Here is a 27,806-nt window from a genome sequence, read left to right on the forward strand (position 1 = left end):
CTAAGGAATTCACACCCATTAATTGACTGGTCGTGAGCTTACAAGTTACAGCTACAGCTCACAACTTCTTGCAACTGCATGGCAGAGTGAAATGCATTCAGAGTGTTAATTTCTATATTACTGAATTGAACATAGTTGATTCTGTTTATGCAGGATTATAGTAGTGAATGAATCATTAATATGAAAATTTTTTTTAAATTGCCAGCTTTTTTCTGGGATTCAGTGGACAAAGAAGTGTGTTACCCATAGTCCATTACCTGAGGAGTGAAAGTGTTGTTTTTGCCCCTCCCTGCTGCTGATTCAAAATATATTTTTCAGATTCTGTTTTGCCAAAAATCTTTTCTCTCTCTCTCTCTCTCTCTTCCACACACACACACACACACACATCCTAAGAAAAAGCTTTTAACAGCTTGAAGGAAAGAAAATTATATGGCAGTAAAAAAAAAAGTCCACACTGTTTTTATAAAATAGTAGTATTTTTACTTGTGGTCATTTTACCACCATATTTCTCTGTTATCCCTAATCAGAAATCATCATTGAAATATGCTTTAGCAGGACTGTGTTTACCCCTTTTCACCACAGGTCTTTAACCCATCTGTTTCCCTGCTGGCTAAGTTTCCAGTTGTTCGACATTACAACAAAACATTACATTTACACACAATTAGGCACTCTTACAGCTCATTAATCAGGTGATTAAGGGATACCCCACAGTGATCTGCCTTTCAGCCACCCATGTTGAACCTGATTTTGGAAGATATGCACAATTTACCTTAAATTCTGTTGTCTTATTTGTGGAGTACCAACTTTTGTTGGATTTCTCTGTCACAGCTACCAACACTTAAATATAATAGTAGTGATATCCTCCTAGTTGGAGGATAGATCAAATTACTTAATGGGTGAGCAAAGTGAATTATGTAAACTACACAATTATCAGGGATGAAAATGAAAATTTTGCTTTTGAAGGGGACTTTGTAGCAGACCACCTGTTTGAACCTACAATGTGACCCTTCCATCTGTTATCACATTTAAATATTTGGGAGTGCAGCTTGGCAGAGGGTTTAACTTTTCATCTCATATTAACCCTACAGCCATGGCACTACACCTGTGAAGTGTTATTTTTCAAGTTACACCTGTGAGATGTAACTTGAAAATAACAATCTCAGATTAATTGTCTCAAAATAAATATCTGATTTTTTGCACCTTCCCAAATATAGACAAATTTTTGCTTGGTATGGTCCTTGAATTTTTATTTGTTTTCTCCAACTTATAGCATGAGTACAACCAGTAGATGCAGCCCCATCATCCTTGTTCTACTTTTAACTTGTAGTGGCACTAGGAAATTGACTGCTACTGATGCCACAAAAACATAGAATTATTTTGTTTTTAGTTCAAGTTACTGTATTTATAAAACGGTATTACATTATCTAACTAGCAATTATTAATAGTTTCTACTGGTTATAAATTGCTGCTTTTTGAGAAATTTGTTTGAAATATCTGTTATTATCGTTGAATAATAAACATGGAAAGAATAATCAGAATAGAGAGTTAGCGATGTGCATAATATTCACATTTTGCACACAACAAATTTGAAATAGATTTTAAAAATATTTGAAAATGGAAGCGAATAAAAATACCTATTATATGCATATTTTTAAAAAAATATTTTCTAAACGTATTTATACCTATAATAAGCAGAACTATATGCACACATTTTAAAATTTGCATTTTTAAACGGTTTATTAAACTGGAAAATAGAAGTGGATAATAACTTCAACTTTATATTTTATGCATTTGCATGTTTTTTTTTTAAATTTTGAACAGAATTAAAAATATATATTTTTTGAAATACGAGGTATAAAAAAAGCGAGCATTTTTAAATATATATATTTTTTTATTAAAAACTAAAAAGTGCATACAAGTATTGTAGTCTATTAAGAAAAGATGAAATATTGGTATAACCGAGCAGAATTAAAAAACCTATAAACTTTTTCCAGAAATTCAAAAGAAAATTTACAGCTGCCAGGTGTAGCACCACAGTTTTGTTAAAATTAGGAGGGCCAATACTGCAAGGTTAATTATGTATCAGAAAAAAATAAGTTTATTGGTATGGCTTTAAGAATCCCAGTGGATTGGGGGATCAGGGAAAAGCATTGGGGCTACTATACGATTACATTTTCCTTCTGATAGTGACCTATGGTGCCCTATCGTGGGTCTCATGCATACTTTGCAAACACAATTTTAGGCAGTTTATTTTGATTCATTCAACACCTTATGCTTTTAAAAATGGTATGGACATGTTGAACATTTTCAGTGAAGCCTTGCAACTTATCCTTGGAAGGCTACCAATTGACTTCCATGTAGAATGCAAAAGCATGCATTTTCACTTGGCACATCCATATAAGATGTTTGGAACATCTTATATGGATGTGCTAAGCGAAAACACATGCTTTTGTATTCTAAACTGGCACATTCATATAAGATGTTTGCAATTGAAATTAATTTGCTAAATGATTGGTACCAGGAGAAAAAGAGAATTTGGGGCAGTTTATTAAACTGGAAAATAGAAGTGGATAATAACTTCAACTTGATATTTTATGCCTATAACATGTTTTTTTTTTAATTTTTAACAGAATTAAAAATATATATTTTTTGAAACCTTGCCACATGACCATTAGTTTAATGGTTTGATGTACTGTGTGTGTGTGTGTGTGCGCGTGCACCCAGACAGAAAGGAGAGACAACACTCTGTTGTCTCTCTTTTCTGTCTCTTTTGATGCTGGAATTTCACAGTACTCAAGGGTGCAGAGATGGGAGAAATCCCAGGTGCCGTCTGACACGAATATACCTTATAGTTTTCAAGGGCTAGGTACTAGTCACAAATGTAATTTTGTATCTGTGAAACCATTAGGTGGCTGTTTTCTTTACAGTTCCAATTTTACAAGTTTTAGAGCTTGTACTAGTCATAAATATGAGGGTTAACAGGGAAACAAGTGAACAGAGCAGTTAGTTTTTGTGGGAGTGGACAGGATGAGGTATTCTTTTTCTGAGTGGTTGTTCATTTACACAACCACTGGCAATATTCAGGAACTATGAAGACTGGGAATGCTATGGTGCAGTTTGTTGTGCTCTACAGGCTGGACCACTTACAGTGAGAGCATAGACAATCTGGATTTTTAACATAATCCGGATGTACGGCTGCCATCCATCCTCATTTTCCTGGACATGTCCTCATTTTTTACATATCATGGACTGTCCGAGAGGAATTTCTAAAATTTTGAAAATATCCAGAATTTTGGCTCCTAAAATTTGAAAATCTCCTGATCTCCACTTCTGACTGTAAACAACACAGATCAAACATCATGTTCGGAGTTATTGACATTTTGTTTGTGCAGTTTGACTTTATCACTCTATTATTTTTATTCCCTTTTACATTTTTGGTTATCTGCAATTGAAAGGATTATGAGTATTTCTCTATTACCTGCAGTTGAAAGGATTATGAGTATTTCTCTATTACCTGCAGTTGAAAGGATTATGAGTATTTCTCTATTACTTGCAGTTTGAAAGGATTATAAGTATTTATCCGCCCTGAGGTCTTTCTTTTTGTCTCAAGAAAATTCCCCCCAAGATTTTAAAACATTTCTTTGAAGATGGGTTTAGTGAAACTTATCTTGTTCATTGCCAAACTGTAATTTCAGCCTTCATTTCACATATAATGAGCATTGAAAGGAATGACAATTCTTTGATAGCCGTTATTGAAGCTCTTGCTTCTGTAAGGGATATTTTGCAGGAAAAAGTAAATGTCAGTTCATTTCCCTCAAAGTGAAGGAAATGTTGGAGAAGAGGCAAGAAGAGGGATATACAGAGAGATGTTGAATTTTCGAAGAAAAATCCAGAACTTATATCCATCATGCACTGAATACTTGGGGTTGAAACCACTGGAAGAAGTTTCTTCATTCAGGTGGATGTCTTTAAGAGAGCCACTTGAATGGGATAGAGTGTTTCAACAATTAGGTACTTTCATACAAAAGGAGTGTGTGTGAATGATGTGAAGTGCTTTGATCAGTTTTGTAATTTAAAAAAAATTGTAGCGGAAATTAAGGATACTAATATTTCTGTTCCTTTAAAGTAAGATGGGCTAATTATTTTAGCCACTGTTAAGAATGAAGAGTTTCCCTCAGAGCTGTTAATAATTGCTCAATTTTTCTTTTCCATACCACCACATAATGCATTTATTGAAAGACTGTTTCCTTAGACCACTGCATCTCCATCAATTATGGAGATGCAGTGGTCTAAAGGATAGAAACTCATTTACTGTGGATTCTGTTAAGGGACTAATGCTTACAAAATTCAATTTCAGTGACATGCTGTGTAAAGATTTATATTGATATTTATCCAAAAACACAGATTTACATAGAAAAATTGCATCAGTGTAAAAATATAAAAATGTAGAGAACCGCAAATAAATTACGTTGAGAAAAATAAAAGTATTTTTTTTTTATTCATACCATAAGTAAATTCTTTTTGTATAATTTTTTACAAGTTAAGCAATCCACATAAGAATGGTGGATTCTGTTAATTTAAGGGATTCGAGATATTCAATTAAAATATTTAACATGTTATCTTTGCCAGTGACTGTGTTATTACCTTATTATCATAATAAATTGTTATTAAAGGTGTAGGCATTTTTGAAAAGACTGTAAGAGAATGTAAGGTGTGTTTTGGTTCAATAGAGAAAGGCTTCTTCAAAAGTCCAGATTTTTCTGCCCAAATGTTCTCATTTTTAAGGTTAGAGAGGTGACAGGCCTACATACCAGTCAGTAGGATAATTGAAATTATAACTGAATTTGGGCTATTGCAGTTTCTTGTGCTGCATAGCCCACGTGGTTATTATTTTGAAGATTCTCATTTGTGGTTCCTTGTATTGCATTGACAAAAATGTCAATGGCAGTTCCTTGTACTGTATTGAGTGTACAATGTTGAGACGTGCTCAGAGTTCAAATTGGATGGACAATATTGCTCCAAGTGACTCCCTGCTGTGGATGGAGATGATCTACCAAGATGGGGTCGTGTGGCTCCTGGCACTGCACTGACCTGTTCTGTGGCTCTTTTTTTTGTAGGCATATTTGCCCTGTGTACATTTTTTTATTTATTGGACATTTAATTTTATCAGATACTAAGCATTAAGTACTTTGTTTATGGGCAGAGGAATATACCCACTTATTATCAGGATCTCCCCAGGGCATGAAGGTGCGAGCATTAGATTTGACTACTGCACACTACTGGATTTTGCTTAAATGCATATTCCCACCCACAAACATGATCTGAATACCAGCTTCATGACATTTTAGACATCCAAGTGGCCTTCTGCACTACAATATACAAATAATCAAAATTCTATTATATGCAATTTTACATTTGCAATTAATTGAATTATGGTTTCTTTGTATTCAGTATTTAAAAGTAAAAAAGTGTTAATGAAAAGTTTTATAATAAGGGTCATTTCACAACTTGCAAATGTGCATTATAGCCTAAGTTGCTGATGCACCAACAAATCTAACAACAACAACTTGCAAATGGAGTAACATTTGTTACAGTAAACATTATTTAAAATGGGAGACTCAATTAAACCATTAAATCATTACCACATGCAAACAAGCCTGTTTTGGTGTTCATAGCCCTCTTAATTTCAGGGTCTCACCACTTTATTTCAAATGTATTAAAGTGCCCTGTGTTAAATCTGCATTTTATGAAATCTGAAAGTATTTCTATAAATTTGGTATTGAAGTTATTTACACAATGCTTATTCTAGCACCGTAAGATTTTAGAGAGCTGTTGTGACACGCCTGGGTAGTAGGGGATAAAGGCAGTGGAGGTGGCATCATTGCTATGGGGGCTTTCTAAGGTGTGCTGCACGGTCACGGGCCTGCAGGTGACACTTGTCTAGGGCACTGGCAAGGTAGCCACATCTAGTCAGATCTGCTTTTATTTTAACTTTCTCATTCCGTCTTTCATCCATTGAACTAGAATGAGTCCAGACGTGGGTTAGTAGGGCTTGCGTGAGAAGCTGGCTATGAGCCTGTGCTAACCAATAGTTCAGCACAGGCTCATAGCCAGTTTCTGCAATAATAGTTGGTGAATTGGCCAGCACACATTGGTTTGCAGTGGATTAAATTTTTTAAACGCGTGCCCTCGCTTCCAACAAGAGTATCTAAAAAGGGGAGAGTATTGCCCGACTCCAGTTCAATGGTGAATTGAATAAAGGGCGACAGAGAGTTGAGGTGTCACAAAAGTCGGTCCCCTGACCCACGGGGAATGGTGACAAACACATCATCGACATAGCGACACCAAAAGGCTATAGGATCTGGCAAATCCACAAACGCATGACCCTCCAGCTCTTCCATAACAATGTCTGCTGTGACTGAGCCGACAGGTGCACCTATAGCCGTATCATGAATTTGACGGTAGAGGGATTCACTGAACATGACAACACCACTGGTCAGGTACAACTTGAGGGCAGCAAAAACATTGTTGGCAGAAAGTGAAGTTCTGCTGCTTAGAGTGGTGTCGTCGTGAAGTTGTTTGGTGCATGTGATGGCTAGTTGGATGGGAACCAATATTAATAGTGACACCACGTGAAATGAGGCCATAATCTGATCTTCTGAAATGGTTAGACTGGAAACCAGGTGTAGGAATTCTCCTGTTCAAAATTGTGTGGATGATGTTGCCTACTAGAGGTGAAAGTAGATCGATGACAAATTTCGACAATGCATTTGTCGGGGAGCACTTCTGGTCTTTCCAGCACAACCTCGATCCACGCCACAACGTTGAATTTATCAGCCAATCCAGATGCTACCCTCACCGCTTCTGGTTGGAATCACTACACATTTCCTGTTGTCGAGGTGCCTTTAACCGAAATAAAGGAGGATGCATCCACCCCATCATGGAAGCAGTTATCCTCCAGAATGATAAGTGTTGGCATACGCTTCATATTCAATCACTATGTTTACAGCCACAATCCTCCATTTCCAACAACTGATTGTTACCTGCACACGTATAATACATTTCACCTTGCATGACCACCATGGCTGAGCACTTGGTATTCTTTGTTTTATAATAACGCTCATTCCCCAACTGAAGAAGGACTATGCAAGTCTGAAAGTATTTTGGTAGATATATTTATTTTTGTTTTCTTAACTTGTTTTTACTAATATTAAAGTATTTTTTGCTCAAACCTTGTTTTTAATCCTTTACTCCGATACAACTGATATATCATATATTTTAGAATATTAATGCTTTTGCTAATAAAAAAAAAAATTGCAAAAAGAATTTACCTTAGAAATTTATGTTTAAAAATTAGCTTGTAAAATTTTATTCCTGAAGTAGAATTTTTGAATTCTGCATAAATTCAAATTGAGGAAAGACGATTGTAGAATAGATGTGTGGAATTTCACCTTTAACCAGAAGGTAGTTGATAGTTGGGATAAACTTCCATCTGTTGTAGTGTGGAGGTCAGCAACTTAAATAAGTTCAAGGCAGAACTAGACAAACATTTGGAGTGAATGGATGGGTGAAATAGGAAGTGTGATTTTTTTTTTTTTTTTTTTTGGCTGATGTTATATAAGCTTGCTTTCTTGTGTCATATGCCCTACACTTAAATAGAAAGGGTGCAAGAATATTTGCTGATGCTATTGAGGCAGTTTTAGGTAGATTGGAAAACTGCTAGCTTGGGGGCGGGATACAAGGACTAATAGATTAACAGTAGCCACTGGCAGAGGTGAAAGTGATTCTTGCACTACTTCTATTGGAATGAGCAGCAGCCTAGAAAACAAGTGTAGGGTATTTCAGAGACTGCCAGGAGTCACTGCAGTACAAGTAAACACATGGGTTGTGTTAGGGTAACTACACCAATGCTAGGAGTTTGGTAAATAAATTTGTTAAATTTGAGGTATTGCTCAAAACATCAAAGGCAGATATTGTTGGGATACCAGAGACGTGGTGTCACACAGATATAAGGAATGCAGAACTGGAATTTGGGGAGTACGATGTGTACAGGAAGGATAGACAGTATAGGAAGGGAGGAGGAGTTATGCTATTAGTTAAGAAACACATAAAATCCAAGGAAGTGAAGCCAGTCGACATCTCTGGACAGTGCAGTGTCGAGTCAGTTTGGTGTGACATATGCATTGGGAGATCAAAATTGAGAGTAGGAGTGTGTTATAGGCCTAATGACTCTAGTAGTAGTGGCATGTGATGCAAGAAAGCAAGTGTATGAGCTTATGCAGCAGCAGCAAAAAAAAAAAAAAAAATCATATCATTCCCTCCAAATGCCTGTCCAGTTCACCTTAAATTTATTCAACCTATCAAATTCCACAACGAGATATGGAAGTTTGTTCCAGCAATGAACCACCCGCTGGCTAAAGGCAAATTTCCGCACATCTCTTCTACATCTTAGGTTCGTAATCTGAACAAGTGGAAGGATCCCATCAGAATTCAGCGTGCTCAACCCATTCATGGCCTTATACACCTCAATTAGATCACTGTGCAGGTGCCTAGTCTCCAGCCACAGCAATTTGCAGAACTTAAGCCTCTCTTGGTAAGAGGATCCCTTTATTCCCCTCACCAATCTTGTTGCTCTTCTCTGTACACGCTCAAGCAAATCTACATCCTTCCTAAAATGAGGCCTCCAGACCTGTACACAGTACTCAAGGCGTGGCCCGACCATTGCCTTATACAGAGGGACAATCACCTCCTTTTCCCTGCTAGCAAAATTCCTATATATCATTGACAAAACCTCATGACTTGCCCTGGCAGCCTGTCTGCATTGCTCAGAAAACTTCATATCTGACTGCACAATTACTCCCAGGTTTTTTTCATTTTCTACCACCTCAAGTGTAGTACCACACAGTTGGTAAGTTTCTCTGGGGTTACTTCTACCCATATGCAGTACTTTGCATTTGTCAAGATTAAACTTCAGTTGCCACTTATTAGCCCATCTGCCCAAATTATCTAGATCCTGTTGCAGTAGCACACTACCATTACTGTCATTAACAACCCTGCCAACCTTTGTATCATCTGCAAACTTCGACTCTGATGAGAATAATAAGAAACTGTACAGGGAAATAGAGTGGGCCAGTAAATCAGTCTTATAATGGGGGATTTTAATTTCCCAGATGTCTGGAATTTGTGAGTTTGTCATCACACACTAGCAAGGCTTTTGTGGATTTATTGGATGATTCTTTTCTATCAGCATGTTTGGGAGGCAACTAGAGGGAGTAATACTCTTGATCTGATTATCAGTAGTGATTCTTCATGCATTAAGAATCTGCAGATAAAGGAACCACTAGGTGGCATTGATCACAGTGTGCTGAAGTGGATTTACTCAAAGAGGTAACTACCATCAGGGGTAAAGGGAAGGGTTTTTGCTTTTGTAAAGGCGACTGACTACGGTGGTCTGAGACAGTATTTAAATTCTATACAGTGGGACCAACTGATGATGTTACCAACAGCAAATTCAAAATCGGTAGCATTCAAAGAATTTATCTTGGAAGCTACTAGGCTTTACATACTAACTAAAAAATATTGTTCAAGGTTTAGGCCTAAATGGATGTAAGACGAACTAATGAGACATGGCAGAGAAGAAAAATGCATGGGATACATATAAATTAATGGGTGACATGGAAGCCTATGATAGATATAAGTTGATCTGTAACCAAGTCACAAAGGAGATTAGGCAAGCAAAGGATGCAAAGAAAAACAGCAAAGAGTTCTTTACCTATGTAAACTCTAGAAAGAAAGCGATGAATCAGATTGGTCCACTGGATATTGATGGTGCAACTGGTGATGATCCTGCTCAGGTGGCTAACAAACTAAATGAGTATTTTGCATCTACATTCACCGACGAGGAGTTATTCAGGGAGGGGAATGCCAGAGGTGAGTAAAACTATGGCAGTGAGCTACATGATTTTGTAATAATTGAGAGGAAACTGGAGGAGAAATTGTTGAAGATAAATATAAAAAAGGCACTCAGGGTGGACCGGATCTATGCAGTTATATAAAAGGAGGCAGCAAAGGAAATAAGCAAACCCTTAGCCATAATTATGAGAGCTTCTTTGGACTCAGGGGAGGTACCCACGGACTGGAGATGTGCAAATATGACCCCAATTCACAAAGGAGGAGGATCAAAGGGCGGCACAAGTAATTATAGGCCTGTTAGTTTAACTTCTGTTCCAGGAAAATTAATTGAGGCACTGGTTAAAGAAGCTCTGCAGGATCATCTAGACAAGACTTCAGTTATAGCTCGGATGCAGCATGGTTTTGTTAAGGGAAAGTTTTGCCGGACCAATTTGATTGGATACTATGATGTGGTCACAAAGGAACTGGATGCAGGGAATAACTTTGATATCATATATTTGGATCTTAGAAAGGCTTTTGATACTGTTGCACATGGAAGACTGCTGCACAAATTGGAGCAGTGTGGCATTGGAGGCAAATTGCTGCTATGGATAAAGGGATAGGTGAGTGGGAGAAGACAGAGAGTGGTAATCAGTGGACACTGCTCATCGTGGACTAATGTTATTAGTGGAGTCCCTAAGGTTCAGTGTTGTTTTCTGTATTTATAAATGATATTGATGATGGTACATCAAGCGTAATGTCCAAGTTTGTAGACGATACAAAGGTTGGCAGGTTTGTTAAGGACACTAATGAAAGTATGCTGCTGCAACAGGATCTAGAAAAGTTGAGCAGATGGGCTGAGAGGTGGCAAATGAAGTTTAACATTGACAAATGTAAAATACTATATATGGGAAGCAGTAACCCCAGAGTGATGTATCAACTCTGGTACTACGCTGACAGTGGTAGAGAGCGAAAAGGACCTGGGGGGTAATTGTGCAGGCAGATATGAAGTTTTTTGAGCAGTGGAGATGGTCTGCTAGAGTAGTTCATAGTGTCTTGTCAATGATATACAGGAATTTTTCTAGTAGGGATAAGGAGGTGACTATCCCCTTGTATAAGGCAATGGTCAGGCCACACCTTAGTACTGTATACAGGTCTGGAGGCCTCATTTTAAGAAGGATGTAGAAAATGTTATAACGAGTACAGAGAAGGGTAACAAGATTAGTGAATGGAACAAAGGGTTGCTCTTACGAAGAAAGGCGTAAATTTTGCAAATTACAGTGTCTAGAGACTAGTCATCTGCGAGGTGATCTGATTGAGGTGTATAAAGCCTTGAATGGTTTGAGCATGCTCAATGCTGATGCTATTCTTCCTCTTGCTCAGAATAAATTCAAATTGAGGGAAAGACAGATGTAGGATAGATGTGGGGAAGTTTGCCTAAAATGGGTTAAAACGGGTGGACCGTTAAAACGGTCCACCCGTTTTAACCAGGCAAAATAAGACTTCATGAACAACAAATATTTCTTAACCAAAGAATTGGAAGGAACTGCCTTGGCAGTGCAAATATCTGCAGCATCTGCAGTACACAGTAGCAACTTTTATATAGAATCAATGTTTTGGCATAAAAACAGTACTGCATGTAACCAAGTTCCCTACTTTGCCAAAAGAGGCTCTGGTGGAGAGGAAGGCCAGGTTGCATACCTCTGTAAATGATTAAGCAGAAGCTATGCATACAGGGGCTTTTATGCAGTCTTTTATGTAATCTTTTATTGTTTATAAGATGTTTAAAGATCTTTTATACAAGAAGCAAGTTTATTAATTTCACCAAAAAGTCACCCATATTGTTTTTGCTGACAACTTAAGCCCCCAAGAGAAGAGTAAAGTCTCTTTTCTCTTGAGGTACATGGCTGAGTTAAAAGTGATTGATCTGACAATCTTTCCTTGCCTTTTCTTTCTCTGGTTACAATGTTGTTTTCACATGTTGATTGATTTGAATTTTTTTTTTTTTTTTTGCATGGAACATTCTTTTCACAAAACAACACAAAAAGACATATTTTTTTTCATGACGGTGACCTACAATTCCATATGTTGTCGTTTAGTAGTAGTAGCTTTGATTTCGGCATTTAGAACATTAGCATTAGCATTAGCATTAGTAGAGGCATTTGATGCAAGAAAGCAAGCTTATGCAGCATCAGCCAAAAAAAAAAAAAAAAAAAAAAAAAAAAGTAACATAAATAAATAAAAATAACCACTTCCACTTCACCCCTCTGTTCGTTCGAAATACCTGTCCAGCTGAGCCTTAAACTTATTTAGGCTATCAACTTCCACGACAAGGGATGGAAGTCTGTTCCACCCACCAACCACCCGCTGGCTAAAGGCAAATTTCCGCACATCTATCCTACATCTGTCTTTCCTCAATTTGAATTTATGCCCTCTCAGGTGATTTTTCTGAGCTAGAGGAAGAATCCCATCAGCATTGAGCATGCTCAAACCATTCAAGGCTTTGTACACCTCTATCAGATCACCCCGCTGGTGCCTAGTTTCCAGACACTGTAATTTGCAAAACTTAAGCCTTTCTTCGTAAGAGAACCCCTTTGTCCCATTCACCAATCTAGTTGCCCTTCTCTGTACTCGTTCCAGCAGCTCTACATCCTTCCTGAAATGAGGCCTCCAGGCCTGTATACAGTACTCTAGGTGTGGCCTGACCATTGCCTTATACAAGGGAATAATCACCTCCTTATCCCTGCTAGAAAAATTTCTATATATCATTGACAATACACCATGAGCTACTCTTGCAGCTCGTCTGCACTGCTCAGAGAACTTCATATCTGCCTGCACCACCACCCCCAGGTCCCTTTCATTCTCTACCACTGTCAGTGTAGTACCACAGAGTTGATACGTTGCTCTGGGGTTGCTGTTTCCCATATGTAGTACTTTACATTTGTCAATGTTAAACTTCATTTGCCACCTCGAAGCCCATCTGCTCAACCTTTCCAAATCCTGTTGCAGCAGCATAGTGTCAGTAGTGTCCTTGACAACCCTGCCAACCTTTGTATCGTCTGCAAACTTGGACATTAAGCCTGATATACCATCATCAATATCATTTATAAATACAGAAAACAATAAAGGCCCCAATACTGAACCCTGAGGGACTCCACTAATAACATTAGTCCACGATGAGCAGTGTCCATTGATTACCACTCTCTGTCTTCTCCCCCTCAACCACCCCTTTATCCATAGCAGCAACTTGCCTCCAATGCCACACTGCTCCAATTTGTGCAGCAGTCTTCCATGTGCAACAGTATCAAAAGCCTTTCTAAGATCCAAGTATATAATATCAAAGTTATTCCCTGCATCCAGTTCTTTTGTGACTGCATCATAGTATCCAATCAAATTGGTCAGGCAAGACTTCCCCTTAACAAAACCATGCTGTGTCCTAGCTATAACTGAAGTCTTGTCTAGATGATCCTGCAGTGCTTCTTTCACCAGTGCCTCCATTAATTTTCCGGGAACAGAAGTTAAACTCACAGGTCTATAATTACTTGTGTCAGCCTTTGATCCCCCTTTGTGAATTGGGGTCACATTTGCACATCTCCAGTCAATGGGTACCTCCCCTGAGTCCAAGGAAGCTCTCATAATTATGGCTAAGGGTTTGCTTACCTCCTTTGCTGCCTCCTTTAATATAACTGGATAGATCCCATCCACCCCAGGTGCCTTTCTTGTGTTTATCTTCAACAATTTCTCCTCCACTTTGCTCTCAGTTATTACAAGATTCTCTAGCTTACTGCTAGAGTTGAATACACCTCTGGCATTCCCCTCGCTGAATAACTCCTCATGTGTGAATGTCGATGCAAAATATTCATTTAGTTTGTTAGCTACCCGAGCAGGGTCATCAACAGTTGACCCATCGATCTCAAGTGGACCAATCTGATTCATCCCCTTCCTTCTAGAGTTTACATAAGTAAAGAACTCTTTGCTGTTTTTCTTCGCATCCCTTGCCAAGGATCTCTCGTAATCTGCCTTCGCCTGCCTAACCTCCTTTGTAACTTGGTTACAGATCAACTTGTATCTATCATAGGCATCCGTGTCACGTGTTAATTTGTATGTATCCCATGCATTTTTCTTCTCTGCCATATGCCTCATTAGTTCATCTGACAACCATTTAGGCCTAAACCTTGAACAATATTTCTTAGTTGGTATGTAAAGCCTAGTAGCTTCCACGATAAGTTCTTTGAATGCTTCCCATTTTGAATTTGCTGTTGGCAATATCATCAGTTGATCCCACTGTATAGAATTTAAATACTGTCTCAGTCCATTGTAGTCGCCTTTACGAAAGCAATACCCCTTCCCTTTACCCCTAATGGTAGTTACCTCTTTGAGTAACTCCCACTTCAGCACACTGTGATCACTGCCACCAAGTGGTTCATTTATCTGCAGATTCTGAATGCATGAAGAATCACTACTGATAATCAAATCAAGAGTATTACTCCCTCTAGTTGCCTCCCGAACCTGCTGATGTAGAAAACAATCATCCAATAAATCCACAAAAGCCTTGCTACTGTGTGAGTGACCAGCCCCCAAATTCCAGTCAATATCTGGGAAATTAAAATCCCCCATTATAAGACTCTCTGATTTACTGGCCCACTCTATTTCTCCGAACAGTTTCTTATTATACTCATCAGAGTCATTAGGCCTATAGCACACTCCTACTCTCAATTTTGATCTCCCAATGCTTATGTCACACCAAACTGACTCGACACTGCACTGTCCAGCGATGTCGACTGGCTTCACTTCCTTGGATTTTATGTGTTTCTTAATTAATAGCATAACCCCTCCTCCCTTCCTATCCTGTCTATCCTTTCTGTACACATTGTACTCCCCAAATTCCAGTTCTGCATTTCTTATATCTGTGTGACACCACGTCTCTGAAATCCCCACAATATCTGCCTTTGATGTTTTGAGCAATACCTCAAATTCATCAAATTTATTTACTAAACTCCTAGCATTGGTGTACACACAAGTATACATGCACCTGTTCTTTTTCTTAGCTACCCTAACACAACCCATGTGTTTACTTGTACCCCAATGATTCCCAGCAGTCTCTGAAATATCCTGCATCTTATTTTCCAGGCTGCGGCTCATTCCAATAGAAGCAGTGCAAGAATCACTTTCACCTCTGCCAGTGGCTACTGTTAATCTATTAGTCCTTGTATCCCCCCAATCTAGCAGTTTTCCGACCCACCTAACATTGCCTCGATAGCATCAGCAAACATTCTTGCACCCTTTCTATTTAAGTGTATCCCATCCCTGTAGAAGCAGTCTCTCCTGTTAACAAGTACAGACCAGGCTGAAAAAAATTCTACCCCTTGAGCCCTGCACAATCTTTCCAGGGCCGAATTGATTGACAGGGCTCTCATCATATACTCCCTCCTATCGTGTCTGGGCAGAATTGCAGACACTTTCAATTTCAACCCTAATTCACGGCTTTTTTTCATCAGTGACCTGTACTTGTCAAGTAATTCCGCCGGTCTCCTACTCTTAATGTCATTAGTGCCAACGTGTACAACTATATCACCTTTTGTGCCCTTAAAAGATGATATCCGCTCTACAACGTCATCAACTTTTGCCCCTGGCAGACATACCCTGGTCCTATTCCACCTATCCTTTTTACAAAGCATGTTTCCCGTTTCCCTGACAATAGAGTCACCAACAACTACTAGTTCCTTTGGGACCAGCGCATTCTGCCTTGGGGGTTGCCGCTGTGTTCCGCGATGACCAAGTGCAAGCTCTGGCATTGGTGTGGGCAGCTGAGAGCTTGATGGGCCCCTCACTTGTAATCCTTCGAGGGCATCCACCCTATCCTTCAAGCTCTCATATAGGCCCATAACAACGCTGAGTTGTCGCCTTATCTCCTTACACTCCTTGCATCGCACACACACAAAGACATCCCCCATGGCAGTATCATGTCCCATACTTGACTGCTCCGCAAACATCAAGCAAATAGTGCATCTTACAAGGCTGTGATTCAGAGGACAACTGCCCCCCTCAGTTCTCCCCTGGGCCACAGCATTCCCATTAGCTTGAGCCCTTTGCTTTGCTGCTCTGGTTTGAGTCATGATTTAGATTTACTTTCAATAAAATTTCAATTTCTGTACAAAATTAAATCCTAAACTTGTATCCAAACACAGTTATAACGCTATATTTATGTTTCAGTAACGAGTGTTATCTACGGAATATTTACGTTTCAGTAACGAGTGTTATCTACGAAATATTTACGTTTCAGTAACGAGTGTTATCTGCGAAATCCCTTTATATAACTTTCGTATCAAGTTATGTATTAATTATTTGTTTTTACTAATTATTTATGTTACGTAACCTAAGTGGTTATATGTATAATTAATTATGTTAAATAAAATTAATTATATTACGTTTGTAATCTAAGTCGTTATATGTATTTATTTAAACGTACAATTTAACTGCTAACGAAGTTCAACTAACGCTATCTAGTACGGTATATCGTATCACAAAGGCGGGAAAATTACGAACGGTTAGCGGAGTTGAAACAGGTGGAAACCTTTACCGATACTTTTATGCAATTACAAGGCCGAGTAAAGAATAAATACACCAAATTAATCAGAAAATCACAAAATAATGTTATACTACTAAATTTAAATCAAAAGTTTTAGAAAAACAATAATTTCAAATCAATAATTAACAAAAATCCACTTAGCGGCTTTGAAAACGACCGTCTCTAGTAGCCTCGTCAGCAACCACTCTGTGAGTGGTTGCTGACGAGGTCCAATTGTCCATTCTGTATTTTTTAGAACAAAACTAAACTGCTGCAGTACACGTAAAACCTCTACTTAATGCAGTTGTAATAACGAACAGCAATCTTCTGGACCAGACTTTTCATCCACATGGGACTCTGACATAATTATCTCATTCTTATTGGAAATGCTATCAGAATGAGGCAGTTATATTAAAATGTTTATACAGTAGACTTTTAGAATAACAGCACCTCTGGGGATTCAAGGTGCTGTTATTTCGATTTTTCCGTTATCTAGAAAGTTTTATTTTTAATATATTTAATACAGAAATAATGAGGCTCAATAAGAAATAGAGAGATTAAAGATGCAATTTTATTAACTGCAATAAATAACATAAACATGTCGACAATCCAATGTTATACTCCTGCTTACGTCCCATTCTATTTTATTTATTATATCAAATTTAGTCTGCACATGTAGCACAGTGGTATTGTTACCATCCTCCCCATGCCTGGTGGAAAAGGCCCTGGTTCGAATTCTGTCGAAATAGAGAGATTAAGAATGCAATTTTATTAACTGAACATAAAAAACATAAACATGTTGATGATCCAATGTTATATTTTGCCATTGATACACTCCTGCTTACTTCCTGTTCTATTTTCTTTATTATATCAAGTTTAGTCTGCGCTCATAGCACAGTGGTATTGTCACTGTCTTCCACACACCGGGTGGAAAAGGTACTGGTTTGAATCCCGTCGATGACGTGAGGAACTTTTATGGCCCATTTTTCACTCTGTGGCTGAGTCAGTAGGTCTCGGGCATAGATAGAAAGGTTTTTCCCCAAGAAACTGGGGTTTTTCATCCAGCAAAACAGGTAAATCGACCAGAGAACACGAGCAATTTACAGACACAATATACATGGTATATGAATTAAATTTCCGGGTGACCTTAATGTGATAGTTGGATTATATGAAGTTTGTCACTAAGCTTTAATGTTGTTCTTTTTATTCTCTGTATGAGGTTTATTAACTTTAGGAGTCAGTGAGAGATTTTTACTTTAAAATAAATATAAAACATTGGCATAATCCGTGATATCAGTACAGAATTCACTTTCAAAATGGCGAACATAAACAAATACACTAATCACGTGACTTGCCATTTTCTTTTTTCGACACTGCAAGACTTCTGCGCTGTATGTAAACATCCGATCTCAGTGTGCCGTTAGCTCGAATGTTCCGTTATTTCAACAGTCTACTGTAGTATAATTATATAATAATTTTATCTATCAATGGGCTGCTAAATACTCCACCAAACCGAACCATAGGAGTATCAGGATCAACTAGTGTATAATCTTGCCGCTTCTACTATGCCAGATAGTGACTGCAAGGAGTCCAAGTAGTGTGCTTTTGTGGAGAGGGCAATTGTTGAGGACATGTTTTATCAAGCAGCTGGGTATTATCTTGCTCTTTCATTACATCATACATATCACCCCTCCCCACATTTTCTCTATTACTGAATACATCATGAATAGTCAAACTAATACAACTTAACTGTGAAAAGATCCAAAGCTCCAAAACAATTATTCCTTCATTTCACAGATATACAGGATGATTCACTACCAGTGCGACAAATTTGCAGGAGATGTAGGGGGCACAAAGACGAATCGGAATCACATAGCATTGCAGGGTCTGAAATGCCTTCGTCATGCGATAGAGGACGTTGAACGGGAGGTCGCGTGAACAGCGATCCCGCTGGAAGTCAGCATTTGCGAACCAGTTCCCGAGACAGTAGGATGGACGAGTATTCAAACGTTGAACTGGCCGACGTGCACCTTGCGTATGGAGCTGCGGACTGTAATGGGCGCGCCGCTCTGCACTTGTACCAGGAATGTTTCCCATACAGGCTTGCCCTCATCATACGATTTTCACACGTGTGCACAGAAGGTTACGTGAGACTGGTTGTTTCACAAAAGGTACCATGAATCGAGAGCGAACGACGAGGACGCCAGACAATGAGGAGAATGTCCTACGTCTTGCAGAAGGCAATCCGAGTACGAGTACTCGAGCGATAGGCCAACAATTGGGTATTTCCCGATCCACTGTATGGAGGATACTGTCAACAAACCAAATGAGTTCATACCATCTGCAGTCCAATCATTGGAGCCTGCGGATTATCCACTCCGGAGGACTTTTGCTACTTGGTTTCTTCAACAGGAACGGTTTGCAAATGCTGACTTCCAGCGGGATCGCTGTTCACGTGACCTTCCGTTCAATGTCCTCTACTGCATGATGAAGGCATTTCGGACCCTGCAGTGCTATGTGATTCTGATTTGTCTTTGTGCCCCCTACACCTCCTGCAAGTTTGTCGCACTGGTAGTTAATCACCCTGTATGTGGTTTCTTCCAATCGTGATGTTCATTTCCATTTACAGTCTGCCAAGTCCACTTACTTTTTCTGACAGAATTCCAATTATTGGTTGATTCATCCACTGTATACATCTCAGCTGTCCTAATTATTCACTGTACAAATATGGTTGCTTCAAATATGGTGCTTGTGCACAGTGGCTTAACTAGATAAAGTGGGGTCCAATGCAAAGTTTAGTGTGGGTCCCTCGAAAATATTTGTTTTTGTAAAAATAAAAAATTAATAATACAATGATAAAATTAAAAAAAAATTAATAATGCAAACACATGCAGTTTACAGACACAAACACAGGTTTATGTAATGAATTATGGGTGACTCTAATATAATAATTAAAAAAAAATGCAACAGTAAATGTGTATTTAAAATCTTTATCAATACAATACAAAAACAAAAATAATATTAAATTCTGTAAATATAAAAATGAAAAATAAATTCAGAAAATTAAATGAAGTAATATATTGACATGTAATTTAGAATGGTTTTCATCTAGATTTGGCATTGGCAAAATCATTAATTAATTTAGAAACGTCCATTCTTTCAGCTTCTGTGCTAAGTGCTGATAGACGTTATTGTCCCATGATGTGTTTCAAATAATTTTTAATTAATTTTAATTTTGAGAAAGAGCATTCCACGGTTGATACAGTAGCTGGAATTGTCAAGAATAATAACATTAAGAAGCACACTTCCATAAAACTAACACTCATAGCATAGTATTTTACTATGGCTAGTTCTGCAAACTTGCAAATAGTTTTAATTTTTGCAATTTCACTTTTTGGACTTAACGGAAAGTAGTAACTGCATTGAAAATGATTCTGAAAAGTCACTTGAAAATTTCTTTTGCACCCTCTCTGCAGTTTTTTAATGGGATTGTCATCCATTTGGATTAATTGAGTTGGAGTAATAATTTGCAAACAAGTCAGAAAATGTATTTAGTCCTTGAATCCTTTTGTGAGTTAGGTAGTCACTAAGTCAGTTACACGATAAAAAATGTTAACTTTAAAGAGCAGTTCTCCATTTTAAAATCGGTAACCTTCTGCCAGTTCATCAAAATGTTTCTTAACAAATTGTATCTGTTAATTTGCAGATTGACAAGGTATATCCCATTTCTGCAGAACAGATGATGCTTCCTTGATGATATTTTCAAATTCATTTCTTAATTTTTTTCACATGATTATACGATGTTGTTATGCCCAATGCAGCTTGTTCAATATCCATATTTATTCTTTGCAAAATTGTTGATGTTAAATTAATACTCGACAAGATTTTTTTTATCACTACAGTGGTTAACACAAAATCAAAATCAAAATTTAAAAATAAAATTTTCAATATTATTTTTACTCTGGATGTCTTCCAACCTTCCATTGCTTTTTGACGATTGTATGATAATTTTATTTAACGGCATTAGCAAATTGGGAAATCTCAATTTTATAGCAATTATAGATGCAAGCCAACTAGAACAATAAGTTGGATTTAATTTCTTTAATACGGTTTATACTGTAGTCAAAAAACACATACAATCGAATTTGGTTATAAAGAGCTTCAGGGGACAAAAAAAAATATAACCATTACTCGCTATATCAGTGATAGCAGAGATCGGGAAACCTCTGGGCCATTAAACAATGTACACTTTATATCAGTGATGAGTTAAATATACCTCCTATTTTTTTAAATTCGAAAAACTTGATAAAAAGATAAAATCAAAAAACAAAAGAAATATTAGAAAAATATAATATAAGTATATACCTACGTATTTGTATTAATATGCTTGTATAAACTACAATACACTTAACATGACATTGATGATGGTATATCAAGCTTAATGTCCAAGTTTGCAGATGATACGAAGGTTGGCAGGGTTGTCAAGGACACTACTGACACTATGCTACTGCAACAGGATCTGGAAAGGTTGAGCAGATGGGCTGAGAGGTGGCAAATGAAGTTTAACATTGACAAATGTAAAGTACTACATATGGGAAGCAGTAACCCCAGAGCAACGTATCAACTCTGTGGTACTACACTGACAGTGGTAGAGAATGAAAGGGACCTGGGGGTGGTTGTGCAGGTAGATATGAAGTTCTCTGAGCAGTGCAGACGGGCTGCAAGAGTAGTTCATGGTGTATTGTCGATGATATATAGGACTTTTTCTAGCAGGGATAAGGAGGTGATTATTCCCTTGTATAAGGCAGTGGTCAGGCCACACCTAGAGCACTGTATACAGGTCTGGAAGCCTCATTTCAAGAAGGATGTAGAGATGCTGGAATGAGTACAGAGAAGGGCAACAAGATTGGTGAATGGAACAAAGGGGTGCTCTTACGAAGAAAGGCTTAAGTTTTGCAAATTACAGTGTCTGGAGACTAGGCACCAGCAAGGTGAACTGATTGAGGTGTATAAAGCCTTGAATGGTTTGAGCATGCTCAATGCTGATGGGATTCTCCTTCTTGCTCAGAATAATCACCTGAGAGGGCATAAATTGAAATTGAGGAAAGACAGTTGTAGGATAGATGTGTGGAAGTTTGCCTTTAGCCAGCGTGTAGTTGATTGGGAAGTTGATAGCCTAAATAAATTTAAGGCTGAGCTGGACAGGTATTTGGAACAAACGGAGGGGTGAAATGTGAGCTGTTTTTTTTTTTTTTTTTTTTTTGGCTGATGCTGCATAAGCTTGCCTTCTTGCATCATATGCCTACTAATGCTAAACATGATCGCAATTAATCTTTATTTAGGAATTTTAAAATTGATGTTTGTTTTAAAGATTTCACTTTGATATTTCTAAAGTTTTATAAAACACTCAACGTCTTAAAAGTCTCATTATTTGCCTCATTGTGTCAAATTCATCTGTTGTCTCTACCGTTCTTCCAACTCCACTAATCACTTGGAGCTCTTTGACTTTCTCTCTTTGCAACTTAACTTTCTCCAGTCCAACTTTCCTAACAGTGAGGTAATTTTCCTGGTGATTTTAATGTTCAAAACTTCAGCTGGCTTCCATTTTCAAGTCACATGGATCCAACTGGTCGAGATGCTGAGGCTTTTGCAATTTCTAATGACCTTGCACAGATTGTTCATTTACCTACAAGAATACCGGACAATCCCAACCATACAGCCAACACCCTTGATCTTTTTCTCACAAACTACCCTTCTAATAACACGATCAAAGTGAGTAGTCCTTTAGGTACCTCGGATCACAACTTGGTGATTGTCTCTTCTCCAATGGAGCCTTTATCTCAAGGCTATTCCCAGCCTCGTAATGTTTGGCATTACAAGAATGCAAAATGGATGACCTGTGAGGTTTCTTTTCTTCTTTTCCTTGGTCGGATTACTGTTTCAAAACTTCTGATGTCAACGTTTGCTCAGATCGTGTCAGTGAAATTATTCTTGTAGGAATGGAATCCTTTATTCCACACTCCACTTTAAAATCTCGTCCTTTATCTAAACCTTGGTTTTCCAATAAATGTGCTAAGACTGTTAAAGAGAAGAATGTTGCGTATCGTATTTGGCTGGTTTCCAGTTCTTCAGTTTCATTTTCTGCCTACACCAAAGCTCGCAACAATTGTAAAGCATTCTGGTCTCTTGCCAAAGCTATTGGCCACAACTTTTGCCCATCTCTGCTCGCACCTCTCTCAAAACCAGATGGTTCTGTTGTCACTTCAGCCAAGGATAAAGCTGACCTGCTAGCATCCCATTTTTCTTCCAACTCATGTATTAATGATCTTGGTAAAACACCTCCCACCATTCCCAGCACGCTCCATTCAATGCCTCCTGTGATCTTCCGTTAAATGGATGTCAGAAGGATTTTGACGAATCTCGATGCTAAGAAAGCTCCAGGTCCTGATGATATTTCTACAGTTTCTGTTCTTTGCCGCCTTTTTTCACTTTCTTATTCCAAAGATGTTTTTCCTTCTGTTTGGAAATTTGCTCATATCCAGCCAGTTCCTGAAAAGGGTGCCAAATCCCTCCCATCCAATTATCGTCCCATTGCAATTACTTCTACTCTTTCTAAAGTAATGGAGAAATCAATTAACTGCCAACTCTTAAACTACAGTCAGTCCTCGTATAACACATGTTTACACTACACGAATTCGATCATACATGATTTATAAATAGGGGAACGATATCTTATATAACACAAACCGAATTCGCTTATGCACGATTCGCCTTGTTGTTTACAAGAAATGGCAGTCGAACGCAGAATCACCCCCAACTGAACACAACACGATAGGAATGAAGAGAAGATTCTGAAAATGTGCACTGTATTTGTTTTTTATATCAGGGAAGGGGAACACATTTCACCATAATAACGTAAAAACCAACACAATTCCAGCTATCATTATAATCGCAAATGCAATTAGATCAAGTTTACTACCAGTTTATAACAGATTCCACTAGCAGAATGGCAACTGGAAATTGGTTTTATTGTTTTATGGTAGTAACCCCTAGCTAGAAATGTGCGGTGTTAATAGTGTATCTCTGCCTTTACGGTGTTGTTTATTCAATTACTACACGCGGGCAGCTTTGTTTATGTGTATCAAGCGTGCCTCCTCATTTTGTAATTGTGCTTTATCCCTAAAAATGAGTGAAATACTTAAAAGTTGTGAAAAGGAAGCGTCCTGGTGAAGACACTACAGATTCAGAGAGAAAAAGAAAAGCAATATCGATAAACAGAAGTGGATTGGGTCAAAAATTCTTACCCAGGAAAATTTGTAGCAGCCTCATACTAGCGTTTATGGCCAAAATCACACCGGTACACCGGGGTTTCCCCGGTAAGGCTTATGGCCAGTTCCTCCTCTGTCGATAGAGAAAAAATATGAAATTGTGAAACGTTTTGAGCGAAATGAAAGATCATGTGATATTGCACGTGCTACAGACCTAAATGAGGCAACGCCGAGAATTACAAAGAATGTAGAGAAAATAAAAACAACTTTCATAGCAAGAACAACTCAAAGTGTAATTAAAATCCATTAGATCAAGACAAAGAATTGGAAGAGATGGAACGGCTGTCATCTGTTTCGATAGAAAATCAAACAAAAAACAAGTTTGCTTACGATAGAAGCAAAAGCATTAGCAATATTTTATTACGTAATAGTCATAATAAAATACTTACATATTTTATTACGATTATTTATTGTGTTTGGTAATGTTTTGGTTACAAATGTGTGTTCAATCTTGGGTGGTCGGCACCTAACCCTATTTTTCCCGTAGGGCCTGTTGTTTATATTGCACGATTTTGCATTGCACTAGGGTTTCTAGGAACACAACTATCGTGCTATATGAGGACTGACTGTACCTAGAAACTTTCCATCTGATCAACGATCGCCAGTATGGATTCCATCAGTGTCGATCCACTGGTGATATTCTGGCTTATGTTATCCATATATGGACAAATTCAGTGGAAAAGTTTGGTGATACACAAGCAGTTGCTCCTGACATCTCAAAGGCTTTTGATTGTGTTTGGCATAAAGGTCTTCTAAACAGGCTTCCATCTTAGGGTTTGCTATCTGTTTTTTATAATTGGTTATCCAGTTTTCTCTCTGATCGCTCACTGAGGGTGATGGCTCTCTGTCTTCTAACTTCTCCACTAATGCCGGTGTCACCCAAGGTTCAGTTCTTTCCCCAGTTCTTTTCCTCTTGTATATTAATGACCTTCTTCCATTGACTTGAAATCCTATCCATAGTTTTGCCGAAGATAGCACATTGCATTCCACTTTCCATTTTGTAAAACCTTGCCCTGCTCAAGCAGCTTCAACTTCTCGAATATCCGCTACCAATTCCTTAAATGCTGATCTCCAGACAATTCTCCACTGGGGTAAAGACAACTTAGTTGATTTCAGTCCTTTTAAAACTCAGTCTTGTCTTATATCTTGCAAAAAGGATTCTTCTTCAACTATGCTTATCTTTGGTGACACTCCAATTTCTAGGCAAAATGATATATCTCTTTTGGGGATTACCCTGACTTCTAATCTCTCTTGGCACAAGCACATTACAAATATTGCTACCTCTGCATCTAAAAAACTTGGGTTTTCTGTTTCGCTCTCTGTGTTTCTTTTCTTCCAAACAGCTGTTCACTCTGTACAAATCGCAAATCCACTCTACCATGACCATGGAATATAGTTCCCGCATCTGGGGCAGTGCACCCAAAACCTCTCTCTCAAGCTTCTAGATTACATTCAGAATAGGGCAGTTAGGTTAATTAATGACTCCTCTCTAACAGTCTCTCCACTCTCTGGCTCATAGACATACTGTTTCTGCTGCATGCCTTTTCTACAGATACTTCCATGGGCACTGTTCTTCTGAAATGGCTTCTATAATTCCCGCTCTCTCTTTCAAAACAGTCCGAACACGTGCTGCCACCTGCCAACATCCATTTACTGTCCAACTTCAAACTCACAGAACCAACTTTTCATCTTCCTCGTTTATTCATTCAACCGCTGTTTTCTGGAATAACCTTCCTTCACACGTATTTCCTGAAAATTACAGTCTACAGAAGTTCAAGTCTAACATCAACAAATATCTTCTTTCATCTTCTCAACCTCCAACCCACTCGCGGTACTACGTACTATAGGTTCTAATACCTCCCCTGTTTGGGGTTTTCATAAAAAAAAAAATTAATAAATAAAAAGTAATATAATTTGTAAGACTTGATACCAGTACAGTCAGTCCTCGTATAGCACGATAGTTGTGGTTCTAGAAACCCTTGTGCAATGCAAAATTGTGCAATATAAACAACAGTCCCTATGGGGAAAAATAGGGTTAGGTGCCAACCACCCAAGATTGAACATACATTTGTAACCAAAACATTACCAAACACAATAAATAAATACTTATGTATTTTATTACGACTATTACGTAATAAAATATTGCTAATGCTTTTGCTTCTATCGTAAGCAAACTTGTTTTTTGTTTGATTTTCTATCCAAACAGATGACAGCCGTTCCATCTCTTTGAATTCTTTGTGTCTTAATCTGATGGATTTTAATTACACTTTGAGTTGTTCCTGCTATGAAAGTTGTTTTTATTTTCTCTGCATTCTTTGTAATTCTCGGCATTGTCTCATTTAGGCCTGTAGCACATGCAATATCACATGGTCTTTCATTTTGCTCAAAGCATTTCACAATTATTTTTTCTCTATCGACAGAGGCGGACTGGCCATAAGCCTTACCGGGGAAATCCCGGTGGGCCGAAGGCCGGTGTGATTTGGCCATAAACGCTAGTATGAGGCCACTATAAATTTTCCTGGGTAAGAATATTTGACCCAGTCCGCCTCTGTTTATCGATATTGCTTTTCTTTTTTTTTTTTTCTGAATCTGCAGTGTCTTCTCCAGGACGCTTCCTTTTCACACCTTTTAAGTATTTTACTCATTTTTAGGGAATAAAGCACAATTACAAAACGAGGAGGCACGCTTGATACACATAAACAAAGCTGCGCGTGTGTAGCAACTGAATAAACCACACCGTAAAGGCAGAGATACACTATTAACACCTCACATTTTACTAAAGCACATTTCTAGGGGTTACTACCATAAAACAATAAAAACAATTTCCAGTTGCATTTCTGCTAGTGGAGTCTGTTATAAACTGATAGTAAACTCGATCTAATTGCATTTGCAATAATACGGATAGCAGGAATTTTACATTATTATGGTGAAATGTGTTTCCCCTTCACTGATATAAAAAACATAAATACATTTTTAGAATCTTCTCTTCATTCCTATCTTGTTGCGTTCAGTTGGGGTGATTCTGCCGCCGACTGCCATTTCTTGTAAACACAAAGGCGAATCATGCATAAGTGAATTCGGTTCGTGTTATATAAGATATCATTCCCCTATTTATAAATTGTGTATGATCGAATTCGTGTAGTGTAAACACGTGTTATACGAGGACTGACTGTACTATTATTGCACTTGTTATGTGATGAAAGTAAGTCATGAAATAGCAAAAGTTGTGACTAGACCCAAATTCTTCATTTTTACCTAAAAATTATGTTATACTCTTGATTTTTATAAGAACTTTTTAGAATGTAAATGTGTCTTTAAGTACGGATCGTATTTTGGTACCCATATTAATCTGATATATAATATATAATATCTACTTTTACTTTTTAGTTAAGGATGCTTTCGATTACTTCCGTGCCATATTAGCAAAGGATGAACACAGTGAAAGAAGTTTCCATCTTACTCAGGATGCAGTTGCTTTAAATCCTTCCAATTATACTGTATGGTAAATGATCTCTTTTTTAAAAAACTACCTTCTCTGTTAAAAACAAAATTCCTTCAGAATTCTTACTAGAAAATAAGATTAATGACTTGTTGAAGAATGTTATACTTGTGCATGAGTATGGATGGGTTTGATAGTGTCTGATTGCTTATAGTTATGTTCAAGTTTTTTACTCCCCTTACATGCAAATTAGCCTAGAATATATTCAACTTAGAGATACAATAATGTGTGACCTTGATTGGTCCACATTAAGCAACCCAGCAATTCTTTCTCTCTGAATGCCTATTTCAGTGTGTAGTTAGTGTTTTACTTTGAAATAAAAAATAAGCTTTCAATCATGAATTGATGAATTTAATTAAAGCTGACACATTATTACGAATAAGGCTATTTCAAGTTAAATTATCTAATTTAAATATTTTGTGCATAGCATATTTCATGTTTTGAAGTACACAGCTTATACATTGAAATAACCTCTCCCCCATTGAAAGGTGGGAGGTTATTCAACTCATGTTGCAAGGGA

General features: G+C 37.8%; 1 protein-coding gene across 2 annotated transcripts in view; it reads left to right on the forward strand.

Annotated features, from left to right (window-relative positions):
- The window catches only part of Fnta (farnesyl transferase alpha), a 248,398-nt gene that overhangs the window by 6,636 nt on the left and 213,956 nt on the right, over positions 1-27,806 (forward strand). For both annotated transcript variants that reach the window (XM_090374220.1, XM_090374221.1), the window contains exon 2: positions 27,175-27,289. In XM_090374220.1, the coding sequence (XP_090230346.1) occupies positions 27,175-27,289 (115 nt within the window). The remainder of the gene's footprint in view (positions 1-27,174; positions 27,290-27,806) is intronic.

Source organism: Mastigoproctus giganteus, chromosome 5 (assembly GCF_048544385.1).
Source record: "Mastigoproctus giganteus isolate SK-2022 chromosome 5, ASM4854438v1, whole genome shotgun sequence".
In the NCBI taxonomy this organism is placed as follows: domain Eukaryota; kingdom Metazoa; phylum Arthropoda; class Arachnida; order Uropygi; family Thelyphonidae; genus Mastigoproctus; species Mastigoproctus giganteus.